General features: G+C 39.6%; 1 protein-coding gene across 4 annotated transcripts in view; it reads right to left on the bottom strand.

Moving 5' to 3' along the window:
* The window catches only part of IPCEF1 (interaction protein for cytohesin exchange factors 1), a 45,611-nt gene that overhangs the window by 6,425 nt on the left and 13,779 nt on the right, over positions 1-25,407 (bottom strand). For 3 of the 4 annotated variants that reach the window (XM_039707147.1, XM_039707150.1, XM_039707149.1), the window contains 6 exons: positions 24,742-24,815; positions 23,521-23,592; positions 20,557-20,618; positions 16,849-16,937; positions 10,560-10,929; positions 2,677-2,870 (listed from right to left, as the gene is read on the bottom strand). In XM_039707147.1, coding sequence (XP_039563081.1) covers positions 2,677-2,870; positions 10,560-10,929; positions 16,849-16,937; positions 20,557-20,618; positions 23,521-23,592; positions 24,742-24,815 — 861 coding nt within the window. The remainder of the gene's footprint in view (positions 1-2,676; positions 2,871-10,559; positions 10,930-16,848; positions 16,938-20,556; positions 20,619-23,520; positions 23,593-24,741; positions 24,816-25,407) is intronic. The other variant, XM_039707148.1, reaches the window with a different exon arrangement.

Here is a 25,407-nt window from a genome sequence, read left to right as displayed (position 1 = left end):
CTGGCTCTGTCTTCATTGCACCCTCCTTCCACACACTGATGTTCTTTGATGTCCTCACATGTTGTGGCATAACAAACCACTTTGCTTTTCCAGCCCATATTGCCTATCCATGGACCACAAGATAGAGAAGCCCCAGTGAGCAGGCATAATTTATTAACAGAGGCACCACGCTGCACTAACAACACTTAGCTACTTTTGCTGGGCTCCCTCGCTGCAGTCCGTGTGTGAAAGCAATGGAATAGTTCTAACCATCTTCTCATGCTGCCACCCATTCATCATACCCAAGGACACCTGTGCTGGGGGCTGCCTTGAAAACACTTTAAAGTACTCCCACACATTCATTTCACCTTCTGATAGCAGCAATCAGCTGTTTCTACATCCATATCCCACTGCTACTCTGATGAACCTTCAACTGCTCTGATTTCTGTCATGCCTTAGCTGCTTTCTAAACCCAAAAGCCCTTCAACTGTATTTTACACGTCCTACCCTCAAGACCCACTGCCAGCTCTTTAAAGATTTCTGGCATTGATGCAGGGATATGTTCAGGTAGCTTAAGAGAAGAAGAGAGGAGACAGGGAGGTGGAAGGAAGAGGAGTATTTCAACTGGACAAACTTGGCAGCAAAAATTCATGCTATGGAATTTCTCTTGTAGCACTAAAACTATTTCCCACATTCACTAAGACTATGATGCATTTGCACACAGCTTTCCTCTCTTCCAAAGTATTCAAAGCATGTTTTGTTAATGATATATTGTGGCAGCAACATTAATCTGTTGTTAAATACATGGAGTCAAAAGTCTAAAATTAAAATTGCATTGAGACTTGCATAAATCACTTCTCAAACTAACAGGGAACTAACAGGGTTTTAATTAAAGCAGAGTACATATGGATCTAAAAAATCCTGATTTTTAAATTTCCAGTAGATCATTTCCAATTATCTTATGCCTTACATTAAGAAAATTGAATCTAATAGCACATAATGCCACTGATGTAATTAATATGGCACTTTCCCACTGCAGGCACTTGACTTTCAGACAGGCTAACTTAAATACTGCTGTGTGGAGAGCTCTATTTGTGTCTATGAGAAAGTGTCTGTGCTTTTTTATTTGTCTTGTCAATATTCCAGGTTCTTATTTTGAAGAAAGCAAAAAAAAAACCCCAAGACCCAAAAAGATCAACATATTTTATATGTTATGAACACTCCAAATCTTATTTTTCCATATTAAATACAAGTGTTAAACAAGCCTAAGTTAATCACAACTTATATAATACTCCCATGCTAAATCAATGCACCATTGTCCTCCTTGCTCATGTCTGACATTAGTGCTTCCATTCAGCTCCATACCAATGAAAATGACTGTCCCACAAAATGCAACTCTATTTTGCACTACCTGGTTCTTAGATTTATTAGTGAGGGTCCTGTCAGGGAAAACCTTGCAGAATGTTTCTGTATGTAGCTTCTTATCGCAGGAAGTAGGTGTACTTTTTAAACCAACTTTCTGCTATGTGTGGGGCTCACTTTACTGCTAGTGCAAATGAATACTTCTGTAGTCACTGCCACATCTCTGAAAACTCTTTAATACTAAGGAAAGACTTCACCAGGTCTCATACAGAGCCAAGAAGGATGCCTCTCTTCCCAGTTCCCTTTACTTTTCAGGAATTTCAATACAGGCTGAGGTGCCAAACCCAAGCAATCCATTGCAACGAATAATCAAACCAATGATTGTACTGGCAGGGTAAATTTTTAGAATAATAGAATTGCTAAGGTTGGAAAAGACCTCTAAGATTATCAAGTCCAACCATTTTACATGCATTTCTCCAGCTGTGGAGAAATGACCTCTAAGATCATCAAGTACAACCATTTTACAGTGCCTGAAGCCAAATACATCCATTTGAAACAAGATACTCAATTCCTGCTTCTAACGCATACGAAAAAAAAAAAGTGAATCCCCAAGTTTCCATTTATTCTGTCTTCTCCTTACAATATAAATGCTATGGTTAAGCTTTTTTGTTTCCCTCAGTACCATTCAGAAGCAGGCTTTGAAATCCCGTGACACTTGATGCTGGCAAGTAAACCGCTACATAAATTCCCATATTCCAGACAGATTTACCGGCCCTTTCATGGAATGTCTCCTGAACCCATGTACCCCTCCAGTTCGTGATATATTTCGAACATAAAAGCAGGATGCTTTTGTTATTAGAAATATTTTAGTTACAGGAGGTCTTTACAATAGCTTTGGCACATCCTGTACATTCTCTGATAATCACATAAGGAAAACTTTTTTTGGCTCGGGGTCATTTTCATGTGCTTTATCATCAACATACTTTGTCTGCTCTTCCTTTTTTAAGGCTCCCCTGTTTAGTGCATTTAGCTGAGCTTGCAAATTTTCCAGTTAACTAAGAGTTTTCTTTATTAAATTTTCCAAATGGGCTGGAACTTCTGCAAGAAGAGTCCCTCCTGAGCTATTGCCTCTGCTTCCACTTCAAGCTGAACAACATAACACAGATCAGTGTTCACAATGAAGCAGAAAAAAAAGAATTCAAAATCTCAACAGAATTCTCTGGGGCTTTCAGTAAATATGTAATTAGAGTTTGGCTGAAGTCTATACTGCTTTTTTTTTTTTAGCCAAACTGTTTTTTCCCTCAGGCTTTTCCTTGGCAAGATCTACAAACTCACCTTTAATGTACTGTTTAGCATTCGAATTTTGTGGAGTTTCTCATTAATGGAGGGGTTTTTGCTGCGCTTGATAAATGACTTCCTAAGCTCCTTCTTAGTTGACAGTCGACGATCACCAATGGGAGACAGGCTTGCTTGCTCCAATGACTTGTAAAGTCGCTCCATCTCATCATCATCATCACACTTTTCCTGGTCTGCAAAGAAAAGAATAAATTGGGTACGAGAACATGAATGTGGCAGCTGATAACAGAAAAGTGATGTTTAGCCATCAGGAAGGCTCTCAACCAACTCAAAAAATAATTGTATTAGAGTTAAAACTAAAGGCAATTAGGGTAATTTCTAGGGTAATAATGCCTATGAGAAAGACATACTTCCAAACTCACATGTTGTTAAGAATCAGGTAATGATGCAAACAGATGTGAGCCTGTATCTCCACTAATAGAGTGCTGCTTTAATGCTCTGAATAGATCACAGAATTTGAAGGACTAGCAGTAGCTCTATGTTGAATGAAACAACTCTGACAGCATCTACACCCATTCACCCCTCCCTGCATGCTACACACAGTGAATTATGCTTCTACGTGGCAACTCAGGGGGCAAATTCTCTTTGGTGTGCTGATTCATCACCAGGTTTTGTAATCATTGAAAACAGAGTTTAAAACAATGATCAATTAAAAGAAACATAGAAACATTTCAGGGGCCACAAGAGAAAGTCCCTAGAAAACAGATAAAGCAAGAACCCTTGGGGTATCCAATGTCTTGCCCCTGAGTTTCACAGATTGCAGCAAAGAATTTCCTTGTAATGCCTCACAACAAAGTCTTGATTATCTCCACCTTAATAATTCTGTTGGCTCCCAAGCTGCAGGACCATCTTCCAAGACAGAGAGTACACAAAAGGAAAAGTGAGTAACAACTGAGAATAGCATAAAATAAAATGAAAATCGAAGCAAAGGCATTTCTCAGAATAAAACAACTTAAAAATGAACAGACGGAAACTAAAAATGTGTCAGGCATATGTAGGGGTATTTTAGCAGAAGGCCATTTTTAGCAACAGACTGCGCAACTCACTTGTCCTTCAGTCCACACAGCTTCCGCCATCTCTAAAGGAAAATCTTACAGCTATTGCTCTTTTCAGAGTGCTAATGAATCCCTCAAGATCCACTTTGGATAACACTTGGTTTTATATCACTGGGGGTAGTGGTTTTGGTGCTTCTCAGCTGCAGTCCTTCCTATTCCCATCAAACTGGCTTGGCACTTTTTTCTTTTAAAGTTAAACATTTACTTTTCTAAATCATCTACAGTCAGCAAATATATCCTGAACAAAAGGAACAAGTCCTTCTGCTCACTCATGCTGCTGTGAAAAGAATTCTGCAATATGTCAGCATGCTAAGGAGGCTGCTTCTTATCTTTCCCATGTTTTATAAAGTACAGCATCCTCCTACATCTCTGTTCTTTCTAAATATTTAGGTTACGAGAAAGGTTTATGATATGCTGCAAATATTTGCCTTCACTGTGTTTCTGGCCTATTCTTCACTACTGTGTGATTATAAAAAGCCTACTGTAATTTACAAAAACTAAATATAACTTCTAACATTGGTACATTGCTGAGGGAGGAAAAGGAGAACTGTTGTATATTTAACTAGATGCAGGAAACAGAAAAAAAAAATGGAAGTGTAAGGCATAATACACAGCAATAGTATTTCCTGAAAGCTGTTGGTACATGCCATGGGGCTTGCAATAACTAGTTTCCTGCCTACTTTCTTGGGATGAAGCAGCTGTTTGTTTCATTAGCCAGCTTCTGCACAGGTCTGTCTCAACTCTGCTGTAGACATCACCCACCAGGACTGTGCACAGTAATACTTTGAGAGACAAATTGATTTTTATCAGCTATCCAAGAAAGGCTGTGTAAAAAAGGAAAAAAAGTTGCTTCAATCCTGCTCAGCAACTTTTACACAAAGTCAACCCAGAGGGGACTTAAGGTCCCTGCTCCAGACACCTTTTGAGGTTAACTCATGAACTTCCTCAGTATCCTAAGAGGGTTACAAACCAACAAGCCTGAGAAAACACCCTCACTGATCATGCTTCTTTCATGCTAAATAATCTGATATCTTCCATGCACTTGTGGGAAACTGTAAGCGCACAGTAACATTCAGCACAGAGAAAGATGGAGCCAAAGTCAACAAAACCCAGGAGAAGGCTCCCAGATGATGCACTTGTCCAGCAAAATGTACTCAACTCCTGCAGACTTTCAAGACTTCTACCTGAAACTCCTTTTCTATTTCTTATTCTTTCACCGTTCTCATCCTCCAAGGGATTAATCAGGATCAGGTAATTTCAAAGGGAAAGGAAAGATTCTTCATATCAGGTGGATAAAGGACTAAATGGAATTTCAGCAAACTACTGAAAAACAAGGGTGAGTGGAACTTACAGGTTGTATAGAGCCAGGTATGAGTTCCACAGCACTTTTGTCTCCATCTTTGATGAATTTCAACTACAGTTAAAAAATAAGAGAGCATCCTAATATTGTATGTTTGTGTAGAACACTGTTGGTGTTGACAAAGGATATGTCTGCCAATAAACTTCTATGAACTGAGGCCAGACTATCTGTTACCTATCTGGAATTTTACCTTCAGCATCCTGAGTATCCCAGAGCCAACTTCAGAAAGAAAAGCCCACATTTGGCAGGCTTGAAGCTGCCACTGAATGCATTAGATTGATGCTGTAAATCTGAAAGGGGGAGAGTTAATAGAGGAACTGAAAAATTCTGATTTAGGGGAACTAAAAACACAATTCTGAGGCTTGATGCCATTTATCTGGATTTTCCCTCTAACAGGAGGTATCACAGACAAGAACAACCTCCCAGAGGTTCAACATGTCTATTCTTCACCTCCTCAATTTCCAGCTTCCGCTCCCCTGTCAGCCAACTTGCCAGAGGCTGGAGACATTTTGAGACTCCCCATCCTGGAGCAGTACAGGAGCCTGTCTGAAATCTCAACTTTAATGTTCTTTAGGCCTACATAAGTGAAATTATCCAGAACTTTCAAAAAGCATCTGTGAAAAATAAAGCTGATTGTTTCCCTGTAGTAAAGATAAAGAAATTGGAAATGTTTGGCAGAAAGAGCATTTTGCATTGAAAACCACCTCCAACAGAACGTATCTGACTAAATTTATCTGAAATGTAAATATTTGTTCTCCCATTTTGTAACTGAGATCTCACAGGCCCCCAGTTGTGTATTAATCCCAGGGAAAAAACTCTGCTTCTTCCTCCTGTTCTTGCTACTCTTATGAGCATCTTGTAGCTTTGCCAGCACCTCTGTTTCTGATTCCGCTAAAATTTTTTACACCAGTCGAGAGAACACATACACCCAAGGCTGAAAAGAGCAGAGGGTAAAAAGTCATAGACAATTTTTGCCCCTACCTACCTATCCACCCCCTAGCCCTTCTCCACAGTGGTACCAGACTTTTCGATGGGAATATGAAGTCACCTCAGGGAAATCACATTTCCCACATAATTATGGAACAGAAAAGACAGAAAAAAATTCAATTAGGTGAACATAACTCAGGCAAACTTCTCACTGGCAAATGCAGAACAAAGAGAGGAAAGATTGGAAAAAAATAATAGGAAAACTATACCACAATTAGATGCTGTTGTCTGACAGTATAGTGGACTCAGCAGTGAGGGATGGAATTTTAATAAACATAAATAACAACATAAATAACCTTCTTTTTCAGAAGGTTCAGAAAATCATAGCACCATAGTTTTCACTTTCTAAAGCTTTTTTGATGAGAAACAAAATAATTATTCAAGTTGTTTCTCTACATAGTTGTTCCCATCATAAGCACATTTCTCATCTAGTCTCAGCCATGATCTAGCTATTTTCTATAACTTTTGCAGAAGGAACAAAGGGGCCAGCGCACACCAGAGGATCTGTTCTGGCTATTACTGGCACAGGCAGACTCCAGAGAGGAAGAGGATGTCAGTCGTGAGAACAGAAGGAATTGAATGAATCCAGCTCCTATTTAACCAGCTCCTTTCCACAAAACCAACCCAGATAAAATCTAAGAGGTATTTGAAAAGCTGTCCAGGTTCAAAAATATCACCACACACCAGATCTTCCACAGCTACTGTGAGCTAAGGTAAAATAAACCAGAAGTGATAAAATAGGAATGCCTTGCCAATGTACATTAAGTTAATACAATCATGAAACCCTCAGAAAATGCAGGGAAGAAGGATCTTACTGCTATAAATCCCTAAATAAATAGGAAGACACATTCCTAGTTTCTTGTAGAACCTCTTAGTTCCTGTGGCTTCCTTTAGCTGTTGAGGTTTTTGATCGTAATGGTGGTGTGTCAGGGTCATATACTTTTTCTTCCAGTGGTTGCCAGAAGAAATACAAAGGATGGAGTTTGGCTGGAGAGCATGTCTAGCCATCCTGGAGGGGCCAAGGCCAGCTTCTAGATACAGTGCACGTAGTCAGACAGCTGCTTGTATTCTCAGCTGTTTCTTGTTTACCTTTCAGTTTCTTTGCATCACAAGCAGTTTAGAATCCTTTGTTACTCTGCGTGTAGCAAAGTCTCAAATATTCCCAAAAAGTAAATTAATGCATAATGTTGGTCTCCTTTCAAAAGAGAAAAATTATTAACTCCCCTCTTTGTATCACTCTCTGGTATGTAACATCTCCCCAGTAACTGGTGCAGAGAGTTAATGCTGACAAAGTTCATAACGCTGCTAAGAGTGGTTGGAAAGATTGTTAAAATATCATGTGTTATGGCTCCTTGCACCAGACACTCACAGTTGCTTAGTGGAGTTCATTAAATAATTTCTGTAGAAAAAATAATCCATCATCATTTAGTTGAATCTGTAGCTTTTCTTATGGAGATTCATTTATTTATTTCTGAAAAAATATTTCTTCCATTGTTTAACTCATCACTAAGGTTTCTTCACTGTTTTTGTACTTTTTCATGGTAAGCTCTTCCCACAAAACCACAACTACTCTTTCTTCCTTTTAGGTACCAACTTTTCTCACATTGGTCTCCATTTCTAGACTTTGTCCAGCAAAAGTGCTCTTCAGTTCTAGAAAATTTTCACCTCAACTCTAGGCTCTTATCAGCTACAACCAAAAATTCAACTTGTGGTTTTACCTTGAAGAATTACCTTGAAGAATGTGGCCAGAAAACAGTGTGGCAGGGGTTTTTTATCCTCCCCAGGAGAAAGAGGGAGCACAGACACACCCGTAGGTTCTGTGGGGGACTGGGATTAAAGGCTATCAAAGATCATAGCTATTCTGATGACAGCACGGCCATCTTTACACACAGGAAACATGTGCTTTCAGGACACTTGTGGGCAAAAGACAGACTTGCCTCCTCCTGGATGCAGTCTCATAACTCTGAAACATGTCAGAAACACACTATTCAGAAGCACTGTAAAGCAAATAATACCCACTGCACTGAGGTATGCCTTCTTGTTTTGCATCAGATTATAAGGGTGTTCTTACCAGCTATTGCAAATCAGGAGAATTTGCAGATGGATTTTATTCAACAACTTGAATTCATCTTACAGTATTTCTGTGAGTGCTTATCAATTAGCTGGAGAGAGAAATTCTTGGGGGATGAGCCACAGAGCCAGAATTGCATCCTTTTTGATAATTTTCATTTGAAGCTGAAATGTTATTTTACATTAATCCTTCTTTTTCTACTTCATGCTAAAATTGAAGTAGCTTAATCTCCTTGCAAAATATTTCCTTAATGTTTCAGTGACCACTGCAGGGGAGGGCCCCACACAGCAGCACTCTCCACACCCAGCCCATAAATATGCAGACTGATAAAGGAGAGACAGACCTGAGTCTGGTCTAAGTTTACTTGGTCAGCAATGGGTTATGATGCTGACAAGAATGTGAGGGTATACAGTTTCCATAGTGACTGTCTTGGTGGAATGATCTATTTGCGGAATTCTGTCAGTGATCACCACTGTGGCTTGGACAGAAGTGTTCTGTGTTCTGCCATCAGGCTTGCCCATCAGCTAAGCAGTGAGCAACAGAAGAATTCATTTCCCCAGAAATAATCTTATCAAAATTAAACCATCTGGTACACTGCAGGAGCATACCAAAATGTGCCTTGATTTACATTTGGTTAGTGTGATTTAGCCTATCAAACTTATTTAAGTGATTATGAAAGTGATTATGATCATGCATATTCTATGACATCCATAAAAGTATTTGTCACCCTTACATTACAATGGAAAGCAATAACTTACACATTATTGCAGAATTTCTGACAATATCAGAGGAATATATTCTAAGCAAAAGTTTAGATTTCTGAAGAGCAACCACTGAATCTTTGTCAACAGGATCTATAAGCCACTATGCCATTTATGTCCTACATTCCAACAATCCATTTGAATATCCCTAATAATGTTTTCCAAAGAGATTACTTTATCAAATTTAACTCAGAAGGTAAAATTACAGAAAGCAATATATTTAATATGTCTTTGTGACTTTTTCATTAGGGACTCCATTACTGCCAGCTCCAGCCTTTTCACAACTTGAAAAGCCAGAATTAGGGGAATTAGATTACACAGTAACTCAAAGCACAGCACTCTTTTTCAATACATAGAAACAGCACATATGCTCACTCTGGATTTTAATTCTTTCTGCTCTTCATTGTTGCTGAATTTTCTAGCAGAAAAGCCTACTAAGTGGATAAGGTAGGTGAGCATAAAACATGGAGTTAATTTCACTTTTGATGAAAACTTTACTTTTCTTAATGTCTTTTTTTTCATGTAAAATCAGAAAAGGTATGACAACATGAAGGGGTGTCAGCTAAGGGTCAATATTTGTAAAACAGGGGACTGACCAAGTAACTAATGTGACTCATAGTATCATCTTTCAGTATCAAGTTCACCTACAGAGAAATGTCCTGATTTCCCAACAACTCCAATGTTGTTTCTTTCCACCACTGCATTACTTTCAGTCTAAGCTCTTAGATGCACCTTTCTTTTGCATTGTGCTGAGACAACCCTTCTCTTTCAGCAACAAAGTACTCACTGCATATCTTTACAAGGATTTGGAATCATGGGAAGAGCTGAGGCACTGGAATGTTGCTGTTCCCTTATGTACTACCTCTCTACTCAGAACTGTATACCAGGAACAACTCTTAGGCTTTAACTGCTTTTAATTCAGAAAGAAGACGCTTTGCTCAAAAGGCAGGAGATATTTCCTGGCTGCACAGGAGAGTTACAAACAGTAACAATGACCAAATTCTGGAACCATGCCACCTTTTTCAATTAGCAGTAAATTTCAGTAGGAGGATACTGTGCAGACCCCTATTTGCTTAAACAAAATCCAGTCTTAATAGACTTTCTGATTCAGGATTTCAGTTGTTTTCTCTTGATTACAATGAAGCTTAATGAAGCAAATAGGGAGTACGTACTTTGAATAAATGCAATAGCACAGATTTGTATAATTGGACTGACTTAACCCTATGTTCACTGTTCCTAAGTTCACTGTTCCCTACATATTACAGTTTTGTTACAGTGTCCATTCTGTGACACGTTTTGTTAACATTTGATTCAATCCTGACTAATAAAAGATATCCATTGACATAAAGACTGTTAATAAAATTATGTCTATGCTAAATTTATACACAGAGGTTATGGTCTAACATATAGACACAATTTGAGAAAAGTTGTAAAGGTACCTACAAATCAAATACTAGGTTATATATTTAATGTGCAATAATTTAAATGTTATAAATGATGTGTCAGTGTGGAAAACTCTTCAGTAAAGAATATGAAGGAAGGAAGGAAGGGGGGAAGGAAGTCAAGGAAACCCGTAACTCTTCTATTGTATAACTCTGCAGCAAAAGTCTCCTTTCTCATTAGCTCACCTCTGGCTAGTGATCGCTGTCCAGTTGCATCTGGCACAGCCAGACAATGTGTATCTGCACTTAAGTAAGAGGTTTGGGATCCACCGTTGGGTTCGGAAAGCCGGACTTCCTGGCTTTCTGCTGCATCTGCACAGACCACTTCTGGCGCCTCGTCGGAATGAATCTGTACGCAGAACGTTAAAGGCTGGTCACCCTCTTCCGTGGCAGAGCTGTTCACCAGGTCAAGCCAGGACTGCCTCTCGGAACAAACCACTTTGGATGTCAAGGAAGATGACGATTCTTGGGAATTGAAAGTGCTTTCAGGAGAGGAGAGAGAACAAGATGCTTCACTTGACAGAGTTGAGGTGAATGATGACTTCTGCTGATCCTGCTTTCCAGAAACAAAAGAAAAACAAAAATTATTTACAAATTACTCCTATTTCTAGATTCTACATGATGTATATCTATACATGATGCATAGATATGCAGCTCAAATGCTGAATGACCAAAAATTGATGTAATCTGGTTATTTATTCAACCAAACAAGCCTGTGGTATGGCAATCAATCTCCTACAGAGCAGTAACTTCAGAAACCAAGCCACCAGGAAACCAAAGGAGAAAGAGATATGAACCTGACAATGCCCAGAAACAAAGACCAAGGAAAACTATTATGCTGAATGTAGTCTTCTGTGGTAGGTCTCACACACACCTTCTTTTTTTAATTTGTCTTAACTTTATTGGCCTAATCAAGAGTGAAGAAGAAAAACTCCAAATTAACCATTGAACATGAAGCACTCAACAGTTCCATCAATGCAAAAAACAGGGATAGACAGAAGGGGTCCCAAACATGGAGTACAGTAAAGAAGTATTTTTCCTAGTCCATTCAAGGGATAACCGTTCATCAGGGCAAGAAGGCTTAGCAGGAACTACCAGAAATTGTGATGAGACCATCATGATATGAAAGCCAGATTTGCTGCTGCAGAAATTTACTCCTTCTGCATATCATCTCCTACTGGCTAATGCCAGAATTGGAATACCAGACTCAATGGATCACCATTCTGGCAAGTTTCTGTCCTCAATATTTATGTAGAATAGATTTGACTAAGGACTAAAGCAGATGATAACTAGACTGAAAATATTGAAACTTACTGAAAAGGTGTTGCTAGGGAAATCTGAAAAAGCTGAAAACACAGTAAAGGGGCTAGCCTGGAATATCTATTTATAAAGTAAACCAGAAATAAGTTTTATTCAAATAAATCAAACGAAGAGTAACAATTTTTTTATTATGATTTTTAAACTCTGCAATTCAGTGTTGTATACTGTAATGAATACTACTTCCTTCTCATATTAAAAACAGCAAAGCCTTTCTGTGCTTCTAATACACCTGCATCACGCAACAAGGAGTCAATTCAGAGGATGACGAAGACCTATATCAGACTGTGAGCACAATTTCTTTATGGAAGCTTCTTCACTTTTGTAAATTTTTGAAGTCATTTATAGAATCATAGAATTGTCTAGGTTGGAAAAGACTCTCAAGTGCATCCAGTCCAGCCAAGCACCCAGCACTTCCACTGCAACCCCTAAACCACATCATCCAGCACTGGATTTGGATCCCTCTCAAACACTTCCAGGGATGGCGACTTCACCACCTCCCTTGGTGACCTATTCCAGTCCCTGACCAACCTAATGGTGAAAAAGCCTTGTCATATATCTAATCTGAATCTGCCCTGTCCCAGCTTAAGGCCACTTCCTCCAGTCCTGTCACTGTAGGCACAGCCCCCACCTGGCTACAACCTCCTTTCAGGGAATTGTAGAGGGCAGTGAGGTCTCTCCTGAGCCCCCTCTTCTTGAGACTGAACAAAGGCAGCTCTCTCAGCCATTCCTCATAAGATATGCTCTCTGATCCTCTCATGATTCCCATAAGACCGTGCCAAAGATTGCAGGACCCAGACATTTATATTCCCCGATGAAAATTACAGCACTGTGTTTCAGGTGTGTTTTTATTTCTAAAATAGAAACCTTCACATATGCATCTTCAAGCAAAGGAGACGCTGTAGTAAACTAGGAGTGCTAAAAATGCCCTTGGGAACACAGGTGATATGAAGCATTTCATCTAAGAGCTCCTATCACAAAGACAAATTGTCAAAGCTTTCATAAGTCAAGCACAGCAACTAAACAGTAAGAGCTCTTGCCCACATGTTGTAGATGTTCTAATTTCAGTTGTTCAAAGCTGGAACAGGAGGATATTAGATCTCACCTCTATTTTTCTGGCATTTGTCTATACTAAAAAAAAAAAAAAGTGTTATTGAAATGAAGGCTGTGCCTCACTGAGGGGAATATGTTTTTATTTTCATTTCCATTGTGTGTTAATTAAAAAATATGAGTGAGAATAAATATGACTGCCAGAAGGTGTTTCTTTTTCTCTGCATATGTGTTGTGTTTTGTTTTTTCTTTGGCATGACAATTGTTTACCTAACTTATTTGAGTGACTCCTCTGGAAGTATTGCAATCATCCATATAATAAATTTCCATTTGGGGATGTTTTAAAAAGCAGATCATAAGAATTTCACTGGAGATTAATGAGTCTCTAGATATTTTGACCATGAAATTATGACCATGAAACTCTTCAACTCCTTTTTTGGCCGCTGCTGCAATATATTGTCTTAACACATCTGCTGATTTTTTAACTGTGTATCCATTCACACATGGACAAATTAATGCAGGTGGTCAGTTTAACTTTTGTCCTACAGATGTTACATTTTACTTGTTCCTCTCTTACTTTTTTCCTTCACAGTACACAAACTCGCACATACACATGGAACCTCATGATCACTACTTTTTTCTTCTGCAAATTTCAAAATGGTTTGAGCCAGCAGAGAATAGAACAGCAAGTACAAACTTGGTGCTAGAAGTACAACAAAGTGTTTGCTGCTCTAAAATGTAACAGAGCCTACACCTGGGATTCTATTAGTATCCAAAATAATAGGTTTTGGTTTGGAGTTGATGTCAAGAAGTTTGGAGGCCTTTCTGCTTAAAATAATAAAAATAAATTGTGGAAACCCAGGGCACTGAGAATGTTTCTCTGCTTGCTCTGGGGTGCCTTAACCCCCCGGGGAGCACTGACTTTGACCCTCATTCATGGAGAAAGTTTTTCCTAGACTTCAAGATAAACTGGAATCCACAGAAGTGTGAAATAGATTATAGAGAGTAGTGTAGGTTTATCACTTGGTGAGAAATTTAGGTTTTGGGATTTTTAGTATGTTGTGGATGGAAGCAAGATGTAGGGCACAGGGTGTCATCCTGATTTTCTTCTTCATGCTTCTTCTTCCTCCTTCCTGGGTTTGGGTGGCATTTTGTAATTGGGCAGAAATTCCATATTGTGGGCTCCTTGGGATCAGTTATTGGGTTAAAAGGGAGAATAATCTAGGTGTCAGTTCTTAATTGGAGAGTTTAGTCTTAAAAGACCTTGTAACAAGAGATTATTAGCCATGTTGTGCCTTCTAATGAAAACTGCCAAACTCACAGTAGTGAGACAGTTTTACTGATAAGAAATAATAAACACCTGAGTCCTAACATGAACTACTGTCTCAAGTGCCTTCAATCCAGACCCAGAGAAACCAACAACTGGAACCCCCACAAGAAATGAACTCCAGTCAGTGCCTGTGGCATCCCTGACACTGAGCTGAGTTGACAGGATAAGTGTCACTTCCAGTAGCAATCTGAGAAAATTGAAGTAGGCGAAGTGCTGCACCCACATATGAACCCAAATCCACCACATTTTTGAGACTTCACAGCTTGGTTCAAGAATTCTGCAACAAATAAACAGGCAGAGAGCAGTGTTTAACCAGCCTTCCCTGAGAAAACCGCACCTGCAAACCTAGAATTTTTAGTAGAAGTTGCACTTTCCCAATCCTTCCAGTGTTTTTCTTGTTTCAGCACTTGTCCAGAAGTGAAAGAGTTATTAAATATGGTATTTAAAAAAAGACTCTGACTTGCAGTCAAACAAAGCTGATCCTACTCACTATATAAGCAAGCTGAGCATGGGCAGACCCACTGCAAATGGAGTGGCCAGCTCCAGTGGCCAATTCTGGGGTGAAAAGATGACACCTTTGTTCAGGAGGCACTAACCTCTGTCCACAAAAGAAGGGATTTTAAGGGATAGGAAGAATTGGGAAATCAGCTAACAAAGGTAAAGGCTGAAGGGAAGATCCTTTTTAAAGGAAAAGCTTGAGAAAACAGGATCCCTCAGCATCTGCACCACTGCCTGCCTCCCATGTGTTCCCTGCCAAAACGTGGAGGCCAGCACTCCAGAGGAGCATATGGGAAGGAGACAACCGGAGATGGCCTCTGCAGCAACAGACCAACAGACAGCAGGAAACCAGAAAAAACAGAAAACCAAAGCCAGCACCTGTTTAAAACTCATCATCTGGAAAAACCCAGGCATTCACTCAGAGGTGAGCAGACGGAAAACACATCTACATCTCCTAAAGGCAAGCCACTGAGGTATAAAATTAAAGACGCTTCATTAACTGACCCACGGCCCTGAATAGCTGCAGGAGACACATTGCCAAAGTTCTTCTCTCCTCTGATATTTATAGCCACTCAGTCCCATTTCATTTCCAGTTAATACAGGCAATAAAGAACTACGTTCTACAGCAGTGAGCGCCACACACCCCCGTGTGCCAGGCAGATTGATCTGGTGATAAATGTCACACTTTTCAGGAGAGGAAGTGAAGACTGACTTATCTGACTGAAAATGAGGGAGGCAAGTGGGTGACTGTGTGACATGTGCTCCCAGCTTTATGTAATCTAATTAGAGATGGCCAGACAGGCAACTCTGTCCACAACATCTCCTTTTATCAATGCCTGTGATTGCACAAGCTTCTCTAGCTCATCTGTATAGTTCAGATTTTCTCCTGCTTTGCTGCTTCTGTGCCCACCCCAACTCTGTGTGTGTGCCACAGAGGAACTTGTACCACAACAGTGAGAAAGCAGACACTTCCCATCCATGAAATGCCATGAGAATATTTAGTACTAAGTACATTACTGCATACCTCTCAGTGTTAACTTTCAGGTAGTAAAGGGAAAGGCTTGGAATCAGGATTCCTTATTACCAACCCAAACCAGATCACTCATTTCTAAAAACAGAATTAAGTAAATTTGACTTTCCATTTTAAGGGGAAAAATTAAAAAAATTAAAAATGCAGTGACAAAAGGCTCTCACAAGGCTGCTCTATAGTTTCCAAAGTATTATATGAACAATCTGTTTACTCCAAAATTGCAGCCAAAGCCCCAATGCCTGTTGCTAGCTCCGGGAAAACTTACTGGTTACAAACATCAAGGGATTGCCTGTGCTACTTGCAACAGTTCTGCCTGACTTCTACTACAAATTAAACTTTTCTTTTAAAGGCCGCAAAGAGAGGGGAAAAACCCACCCTAAACCTACTAGTGAAGCTACCTGTCATAGCAAATTAACAACTTTTTTTTATTTTAAAAAAAAAAAAAAAAGGAAAAAAATTGCTTAAATTAGAAGATTTTTTTTAAAAATCCATTTAAATCACATATAAGGGCAATGAGATCACTGGGAAAAACAATTATATAGAAACAAGATTAATAGGGCAAGAAGTAGATAATAATTAGGCAAGCCAATTTGATTAGACTCATGAGGGTTCAGAGTGCTTATTTTAATTTATGAAATGAAGTGAGACAGGAAGGAATATTCTGGGACAATATGCTACATAGATTTTGGAAGCATGCCTATTATCTTTTTTCATAGTCTGTTTTTCAGAGGTAGAAGGAAAAAAACAGATTTTTATTTCTGTGTGAAGAGGCCTCTTTCCCTTCACTGCCACAAAAGCAGCTTCAAATTCAGCACTCTCAAAAACAGCCCACTCAAACAAATAAATATGAAGCTGTTAAATATGCTACCAAGGTCACAAAAAGAGAGAGGCTTCAGGATGGATTTTTAAAAAAAGAGAAAAAAGAGTAGAAAAAACAGCTGTTAGCAGTGTATTAAAAATCTTGTAAAGAAAGTACAGATTTTTTGTATGAGGTAGAACGATACCTTCTTTTTTCCAGCAAGATAAATAGGAAGGAGCTGATCGTGTACAGTGCAAAGCTCCCTGTGGGGCAGGATGTGCCAGCTGTGTGCTCTGCCACGGGGAGGGCAGACTGTCTTCCTGTTTCACAGGAACACAGCATGGACATTTCCAGAAAATGTTTCAGGTTATTCCTAGAGGTCCACCACCTCAGGAGGGTTTTGTTTCAACCCGCTTGCAACAAGAAACAAGGTAATAACTGGAACACTTACCGAAGGAGGAGGTGGGGTCTGGACTGTGTAGGGAGGAGGTGGCGTGTCTGTGATGTCTGGATCATCATGTTCACTTTCACTGTAGCATTCTGAGGAAGACATGGAAAATGTGCAAAAATAAAGAGTTAGAACAACATATTATTCTTTGCAGCACTGTGGCAACCAAAGATCACCAAGTAGGGTGTTCTGGATTTAGGACTACACTTTAACGAGTCAGTGTCTCCTAATTCACTTGTGGCAATGCTGGAGAGCTGTCGCAAGTAGCAGAGGCAATCCCTTAATTCTGTAACCAATAAATTTTCCTGGAGCTAGCAACAGGCACTGGGGCTTTGGCTGCAATTTGGTATCTCATATAGACACATCATACAGCATATGAAGTACATATGAAGTAAAACCAAAAGTAAACACAGTACTCTAGGAATACCCTAACCCTACTTGTCTCTTTTCTTTTCTTTTTTTAACAAACTCATAGGAGTTTGAACTCATTGATGTGTGGCAGAGGCAGTCATCTTGTTATTTCTTTCAACTATCTGTGCAGCAAGAGAAAACATTTCCCACAACTTTGTTTAAAGATGGATTACATGAAATGACAATCACTGATAAAATTAGACACAGAAAAAGGGAGGCAGAGTGTTGCTGGTTCTTATGCCCAGGTCCTGGCAATAGTAAACATTGGACAAGGTCATAGAATAGTTTGGTTTGGGAGGGACCTTAAAAGGTCATATAGTCCAACCTCTCTGTAATGAGCAGGCACACCTTCAACTAGACGAGCTGCTTGGAGCCTTGTCCAGCCTGACCCTGAATGTTTCCAGGGATGGAACTGCTGCCCCATCTCTGTGCCACCAGTTTCAGTATTTTGCCAATCTCATGGTAAAAAAAAATCACATCTTTTTATCTAGTCTAATCTGGACCTTTCTTAGTGTAAAACCATTACCCCTTGTTCAGTATACCCTGCTAAAATGTTTGCCCCCATCTTTCTTACACATCCTCTTTGTGCACTTAAAGAGCACAAAGATCAGTTTTGCTAAATCTCCGAACACAAATGTAACATTTACAGGAGCAAGTGCCTGCATCCTGCCCTGCACCACCTGTGCAGGGTGACAGCACTCACCTCCACCCCACTGAACTGGGGACATGGAAGTTTGCACAGACAAAGTCAGAGCCTGACGAGGACAACTCGAGTGCCAAGGGTCACAGAACAGAGGCTGCCCCTATGGTGTGCATGGGATTCAGCTCTGCCCTTTGCTGGCCACAAGCACTCAGCAGCCTGTGCTGTCCAAGAGCTTCTGTCCAGCTCTGCCCCAGAGAGCAGGGGCTGTTCAAGTCCAGTTCTGATTCCTCATCAGAGCTGGACTTCAGGGGCTCACACCACTAGAAAGCAGTTGGTTAGCATGGTCTCTGGACAGTCACCTGAGATTATTTCATTTTAAATTAACTCATTTAATACCCACATGCTTTATATTTTCTGCATGTCATTGTGGGGGGAGAGTGGGGGTTAATAAGCACAGAGTGAGGGGAATAACATTGTAAGAGAAGAATTTTGTGCATGAGCTAGAATTTTCTAACATGTTAACAAAGGGAAACTTGAAGAGGTTCATTATTGTTTCCCCCTGTACTCCTTGCAGAACCATAGGGTTTTGAGTAGCATAGATGCTGTTCTGTTTACTGGAAATATCTGCTGGCACATCTAAGCATAAAGAACTGAAACTGGCTGCAATAAAACCTATATAAATTTCTAAGACTCTGTTAATGCCTTTTTGAGTAACTCAGTAAAAAGCTTTTGCTTTCTACAGCTCCCCTTTTAGGCACACAGAAGAACTGAAAAAGATTCAACAGCTGTTTCTGATACTCTAAACAGGAAAATGGAGATGAGGGGGTGAGTTAAAATGCACAGAAAGTATCTGAATACACAAGAAATGCCATAAAAAGAGCAAATACTTCTGAAGAATTATGGTGTGTGATACAGAGAGCAGGAACTGGTCAGCAGGAGCAGAAGTGACTGTGGGTAGTGACAGTGTTTTTAAGAAACATAGCATTGCTTCTATAAGGATGTGTTCACCCAGGCATCAGTGGGTGCTGCACCCACACTGAAGGCAGCTGCTGGATCACCTGTGACAAAATGCAAGAAAAGACAAGGGGATACCAGAATCAGAAGTTCTTTTTCTAAGGGGGGAAGCAGGTGGCTGCCCTTAAAAGCTGAAGAAATATTGGCTATGTTATGTTATTGCAAAGTTGTTAGATAACCTGTTGCAGAGGTTATTGAGCATATCATTTTAGATCTTATGGACTTCTGGTTTTTTAGATTAAGATTGGTGGAATAACTCATTTTTCATTGCTTCATAATTATTGATTCAACCAATACAACCAGTATCATGTTTTGTTGAGGTTTTAAAAAATTGGTTTAACGTAAAAAATTTTGGCCATTCCCATTTTCCATTAAACTCTTCTGTTCGTGAAAAGATGGACAATAGATTTGCACACTTCCTCCCTGAGTACAAATATCTTGCAGTTCTTGCTACACAACCTAATATTCAATATAGCCCTTTATCCTAAAGTGTTTTGATAAAGTTGGCTTCAAACAGGATACGGGCAGGAAGAATTAGATGGTGTGGAAGTTAACAAGTTTCCTGACAAGAAACAAATGTGAACTGAAAACAAAGAAACTGATGAGACTTGCTGAATTCTCCAGGAATCAGTAGCATCTGTTTTTACCAACCCCAAAGCTGCTTTTTATGGTAGAGCATAAATGGAGCCAGATCAAATTAATCAATAATGTAATTACATGTCCCGAGACTGAACATAAACTACAATCTTGAATTTTTTTTAAAGCAGAAGGGATGCAGAGAGGAACACTTCATTGCTTAGACAAAACAGGCTGCATCACCTAAGTGTTCATACAACTGCAAATACCAGTTTCTCTTCATAATGACAGCTCCTTCACAAATTCAGCAATTCCAGAAAGGACACTGGGTACCAATACTCTAAAAATGAAAACTTAAAAGCCCAGATGATGACACAGATTCCTCAGGTTAGAGTCTATTCCTGGTCTGGTAACACAATATTACTCAGAGCACATTTCATTCTAAACCACATCTCTGCCCAGATTTGTGATTTGAGTACTGGTATCCTCCCACCAAAAAGTGTCAGTGTGCAAATTAAGATAAATAAATAAATTGTTTGTGAATTTTAAAGTTTTTCATCCCATAATGAACTAGGGCTTGGCTCTGAAAAAAATTGTAGGCTCCAGAATAGCAGTACCACCCACTCATCCCCCAGCCCCGCAGTTGTTGAAACGCCCAGGACTGGAGGACACAGTAGGGATGGGTCTGCAGAGCACAAGGTGCTCCTAGGCCTGCAAGCTGCCATGCTGCAGCACAACTCCTGTAATATAACTCACCAGCTCAAAACCCAGAGCAGCCCAGCTGTTCCTCTTCACACTAGGTGGGCTTAGCAAGCCAGCAAACTGCCAGAAAGTAGTTACACACCTCTCACAAGATCACCTAGTATCTCTCACTAACACTGTTTCTCACCATTTTTTCTTTTCCTGTGGTTACTCTGTACCGTGACAATGTGGTTTCTCTGAGCTCAGGCAGCAGACAGACCCAAGACGACAGTTCGAAAGAAAGAAAACAGCTGACAAAAATTTGGCCAAGCAAAAACTGTGAAGAACACAATGTAGTTACACACTGAAACCAGTTAGGAGCATACCTTCCTCATTCTTCCTGTTTGGTGCCTGAGGGTCTACAGCCATTCCCAGCTTACTTAGCCACCTGTGTTTGAAACAGAGGGAACACAGAGTCAGGGACACTCACATGCTCTTCAGACTGAGTTTTGCTCCTTTCAGCTGTTTCCTACATCACCACATCTGTTTTCATTAGCCTGACGACTAAATGTCAAAGTTTCTATTTCTTCGATCATCTTCTAGAAAGGCACCAGTTTACTCTGTTTTAATATTCCCTGTAGTGAACAGAATTAGTTGCCTGGGACATTTTTACTTGATACTGAAAGAAAGGTACTACTGATGACCCAGGAGTCGCATTTGTGCAAGCTAAAGAACAAGTCTTTGTGCTGTAACACCATGTCGGTGAATTCGTCCAGCTGTTGAGGTGTCGTCTTTCACCTGAGATGAAGAAACAGGCATGGGAGCCTCAGAAGATGATGTCAGCTGCCCTGGCCAAAACTATTGCAGCACAGTCTGCACCACTTGAAACCAAAGTTTTTGATCATAACATATCACATTTTTCAACTTGCCATGTACTTTTGGTTTTAGTAAGTCTCACTTCCTGTGTTGGTTTATGCTATAACTGGGGTGTTTTTCACTTATCTGCCTCGGTGGCTGCACTCTTCTGGTGCTAGAAACATTCCCAAGTCATAATTTTGTATATTGTGTTTGCCTGTAGTTCACTCAGATCTATCCACATTTTAAGTAACTAACAACTGAAAAGGCTCAAGCTTTTAAGATTAAAATGCAAGGCGTACATAGAGAAAGTATGAAGGGCAGGAATTCATTACCGGGAAAAAAAAAACATTTTGTTTGATTTTGGTTCTACTAAAGCAACAGGGAATTTGACAGTAAGATCAGCATCAAAGTAACTGCACTTTTAGACTGCAATATGAGAAATAGAGTTACCAACAAATCAGAAAAACAAAGTTTCATTTCTGTAAGAGAAATCCTAACAATGATTTTTTAAATGAAAATCCACCTTAACAAGGAAAAGATTTGCTAAAAATTTTCTAGAACTTCATTAATGACGAGGGCAGACAAGTCACTAATAACTATGTACAACTGGCCAGCTAAATGCATGGTTTTACTTTTCATGTGTGCATGACAATAGCAAATACATGATAAATTAGTGAAGCAAATGACTTTGTTAATAAATCCACTGTTGATTTACTAGAGATATATGTGCAGGTATATGCGTATGTTGATATACGGATGAAGAGTTACAAAAGGTCATGATCCATCAAGCATTTATGCACACTAGTAATTTGACACACACAAATGCTCCAGTGAGTTCAGTGGAACCATTCACATGTGCATTTGCAGGACTGGAGCCAAGAGAACAGATGTCTTTTAGTCTGTTTCGACATATGCGTGAGTATGCGTGTACTTTATGTATTAAATGCATGTATTTTGTACTTTGCCAAGGAAAACATCATCAGTTACAACAGTGGGGGGTTAGTACAGCATAGTGCAGGCTGCTCTAACATTAGGCTACCTAGCTTTAAGCCAAAATGAAATTTAATCAAGAAGTGGAGTTTGAACAAAATCATTCCAGGGGCAAAAGAGCTGAGACACCTGCTTAGATTTCAATCACTGACTCACAGGAGACCAAGTATTTTTCACATGAGAATTTCCAGCTGGGCTCCAAACTGGCTGTTAGCACTTACTAATATCCTCCATTAGCTCTAATTTCCTTCTCAATAAGTTCTTCCATCTCTTCTCTCTTAACCAGGGTTACCCTCACTACTGAAATATTCCTGTCCAGCTGTCCCTCATTCTCAGTCATCCTCATCCAATCTGCCTCAGGATCTTGTCACTCCATTCAGGAGCACTGGTGGGAAATGCAGGAACACTGAAATGGATGGTTATCTCCCCACCAGAATGCTCCATGCTGCTCCAACTTGCAAACGGCAATAGATTTTTTTTTTAATCTGTATTTGCTGTAGGCATCCGTACAGGTTTATTAATACATACCTATGTACATACACTACTGTAATATTGTACATTTCTGTATCTATGCATCTTTCAGAAGGTCACACACATTCTCTCAACCTCTCCCTTTTCCTGTTGTGGTAAATATATATGAGGTCTCTCATTTATAGAGGGAATGACTAGTCATTGCCCTGTGAAAAATCACACAAAGATCACCAGTAGAGCCATGATTAAAATCCTGACCCGACTATTATAGGAGCTCTCTTCCCATTTAAATTGTACTGCTTTGTACCCAGTATTTGGCCATTTAATGCAATAGCACAGAGAACAGACTGTGACCTGAAGTAAAAAGGGCAAAGACATGAGATATATCTAAATCAGTCAAATTTGGATCAGTAGAAAATAATATCTTTCTGATAGCTAAGCGGTTTCTAAAATGGCAGCATTCGTATCCATTTTTACTTCTTCCATTGAGAACTATTTGGTTGTTAATCTTCTGGACATTTGTGGAAAGAAAGTATCTGACTTGCCATGAGGATCATTCAGCTACAGCACAGTTTGATGCTGAAGTTAATGCTAATTTACATAAAGGAAACAGACCTTTCTATCCCTCTAACCCTCCTTGTTAGCTGATACAATACTCTGAAATCATAAACTGTTATATTCTAGTCCTAGATCACTTCTGGGACTTTTCCCTCTCTGTCCTTTCTCCTCTCACTTCTTCCCAGGCACTGTACTTGCTATCAAATCTTAGCACCACTCTAACAGAAATGGAGTTATACCAGCAAATGCTGGGAAGATTAGCACCAAAATTGGGCTAACTATGCTATTCTGATTTCAATCATAATTAGTGAACAAAGTGCAATAGTTTTCTTCCATTTAGCGACCAGAAAAATTAGCCTCAGTAATTCCCCAAATAACTTCGTCAACGACTGCTTGACAGTGAAAGAATGAACTTTCAAAGGGTGTTCTCAGGCATGAGACAGGATGAAACATGACCAGTCGCTCCTACTTACGTGTTCATTTCCAGAACATTTTCTGCCGCAAAATAAAAAGTCTTGATCTGTGGGTGGCTGATCTTAATAGCACTTTAGGAAAAGGAAAAAAAAAAAAAAAAAAAAAGAGATGTGAAGAAAAATAGTTTCCATAAGAAAGAAAAAATAATAGCTGAATGAATTATTTAAAATATTTATTCACTCCACTGTATTAATCCAGATTAGCTTGTCCATCAATACAGCTCTTTCTTTAAAACTCTGGTCTATTTTTAGCTCATTTCCTAGGCCACACACTATTCAGAGAGTATAAACTACAGGAACTAAAAGGGAAGGAATAAAGAATAAAACAAAGTCTTCCATTATTTCATTATATAATTCTGTTGCCTTCTCATACCCCAAATATTATGTGCAGTTTTGCTTCCTCCAACTCTAAGATGTAAAGCAAATTTGAAAAATGCTGGAAGAAAGCACCAGTAGTGACACAAGACATGGAATAACTTCCATGTGCTGTGGTCAATCAGGCTAAGACCCCAAAGCATGGAAAACTGATGGCTGAGGGAAGGGACATGTGACACAGTAAAATCACAAGCAGCACACAGTGGGTGAACAGTGACTGACTCTTGTGACTTCTCCATGAGAAGATCTTGAGGGACATGATTAAAACCAAGCTGCACTTTATAACTGAGTAACAGCAACACCCTTCCAAACCTTTAAAGTGTACTCAGAAGCAGCTGGAAGTCAGTTCTGCATATGGAGTTTGGAGAGAATATTTTTAAATGTGCACCCTGCTAAAGAACGTATTTATTCCTGCACAACCAAAGGCCCCAAGTACAGCCCAAGCTCAGCTGCACCACAGCAGCCTAAAGAATAGTCCAGGCTTGGAGGGATGCAGCATTACTCGCACCACTGCTGACCTCCTCAACTAAGAGGGGCCATCTGAGAACTACAGTCTACTCATAACCAGCAAATGGAAAAAAAAAAAAAAGAAGAAGAAGAAAAAGAAAGCATTTGGAACACTCATCTGTTTTGGTTTTTTTGTTTGTGGTTTTAGCAAAGCACATCTGGTAGAGATTTTTCAAAAATACTTTTGCAATACGGTTTTCTTTCAGTAGCTCAATTAATATCTCATTATTTATACAACACAAAAGAACTCCCCACAGCTTCACTGTCAAAGACTACTGAGACTCATTCCTTACAGTGTTGTAAAAATCATGCAAAACTGGGAACAAGAGATAAACTTACTGCTTTTTTTTGCATTCAATTGCTCGATCCACACTGAAGTCTGGAAGTCTTATGAATCCTTCTGCTTTTTCAGCCTTCCATAAAAGAAAAAAAATAAAATATCACCACATATAAAATATCACCACACCAACTGGTAAACTAGTAGATTCCAATGCTGAATAACATTTAACATGCAAGTGGTTGTTTTTGACAGCTTTTTATACTGTGAAAATATATGCTTATCACCATGGGGACAGATTAACGCCTGATGAAATATTTCTATACCAGCTATATTTGTGCAAATCCAGGATGCTGGAAAGCCATCACTCCTCTTGGTGTAAGTGGCAAAGTGTAAGCATAGATTTTGTTGAGTAGTAAGGATGAAAAAGTGTTATATCATCTGTTCAGGTCTGGATGGCACCTACAATCTCAAAGGTGTGTTTGTGCCATGATACAGCATGTGTGTATCTTACACAGACATATAGCAGCAACATATAAAATGACTTATGTATAGCTGAAAAATACAATTCAGAAGTGCCCCAAGATGATTCTAAGTAGAAATGGAGGAGGGTGTCCCCTGTGTAATTGCAGCATGGAGCATTTTGCAGGGTCACCTGTACACAAGCGAGGCAGAGGCAATGCCGGCTGCTCCCATCCCACGAGGTGCAAGGGGATCGTCCCACGCAG

The sequence above is a fragment of the Passer montanus genome, unplaced genomic scaffold, assembly GCF_014805655.1.
Source record: "Passer montanus isolate IOZ18808 unplaced genomic scaffold, ASM1480565v1 scaffold2, whole genome shotgun sequence".
In the NCBI taxonomy this organism is placed as follows: domain Eukaryota; kingdom Metazoa; phylum Chordata; class Aves; order Passeriformes; family Passeridae; genus Passer; species Passer montanus.
This window is presented reverse-complemented; position numbering and strand designations above follow the sequence as displayed.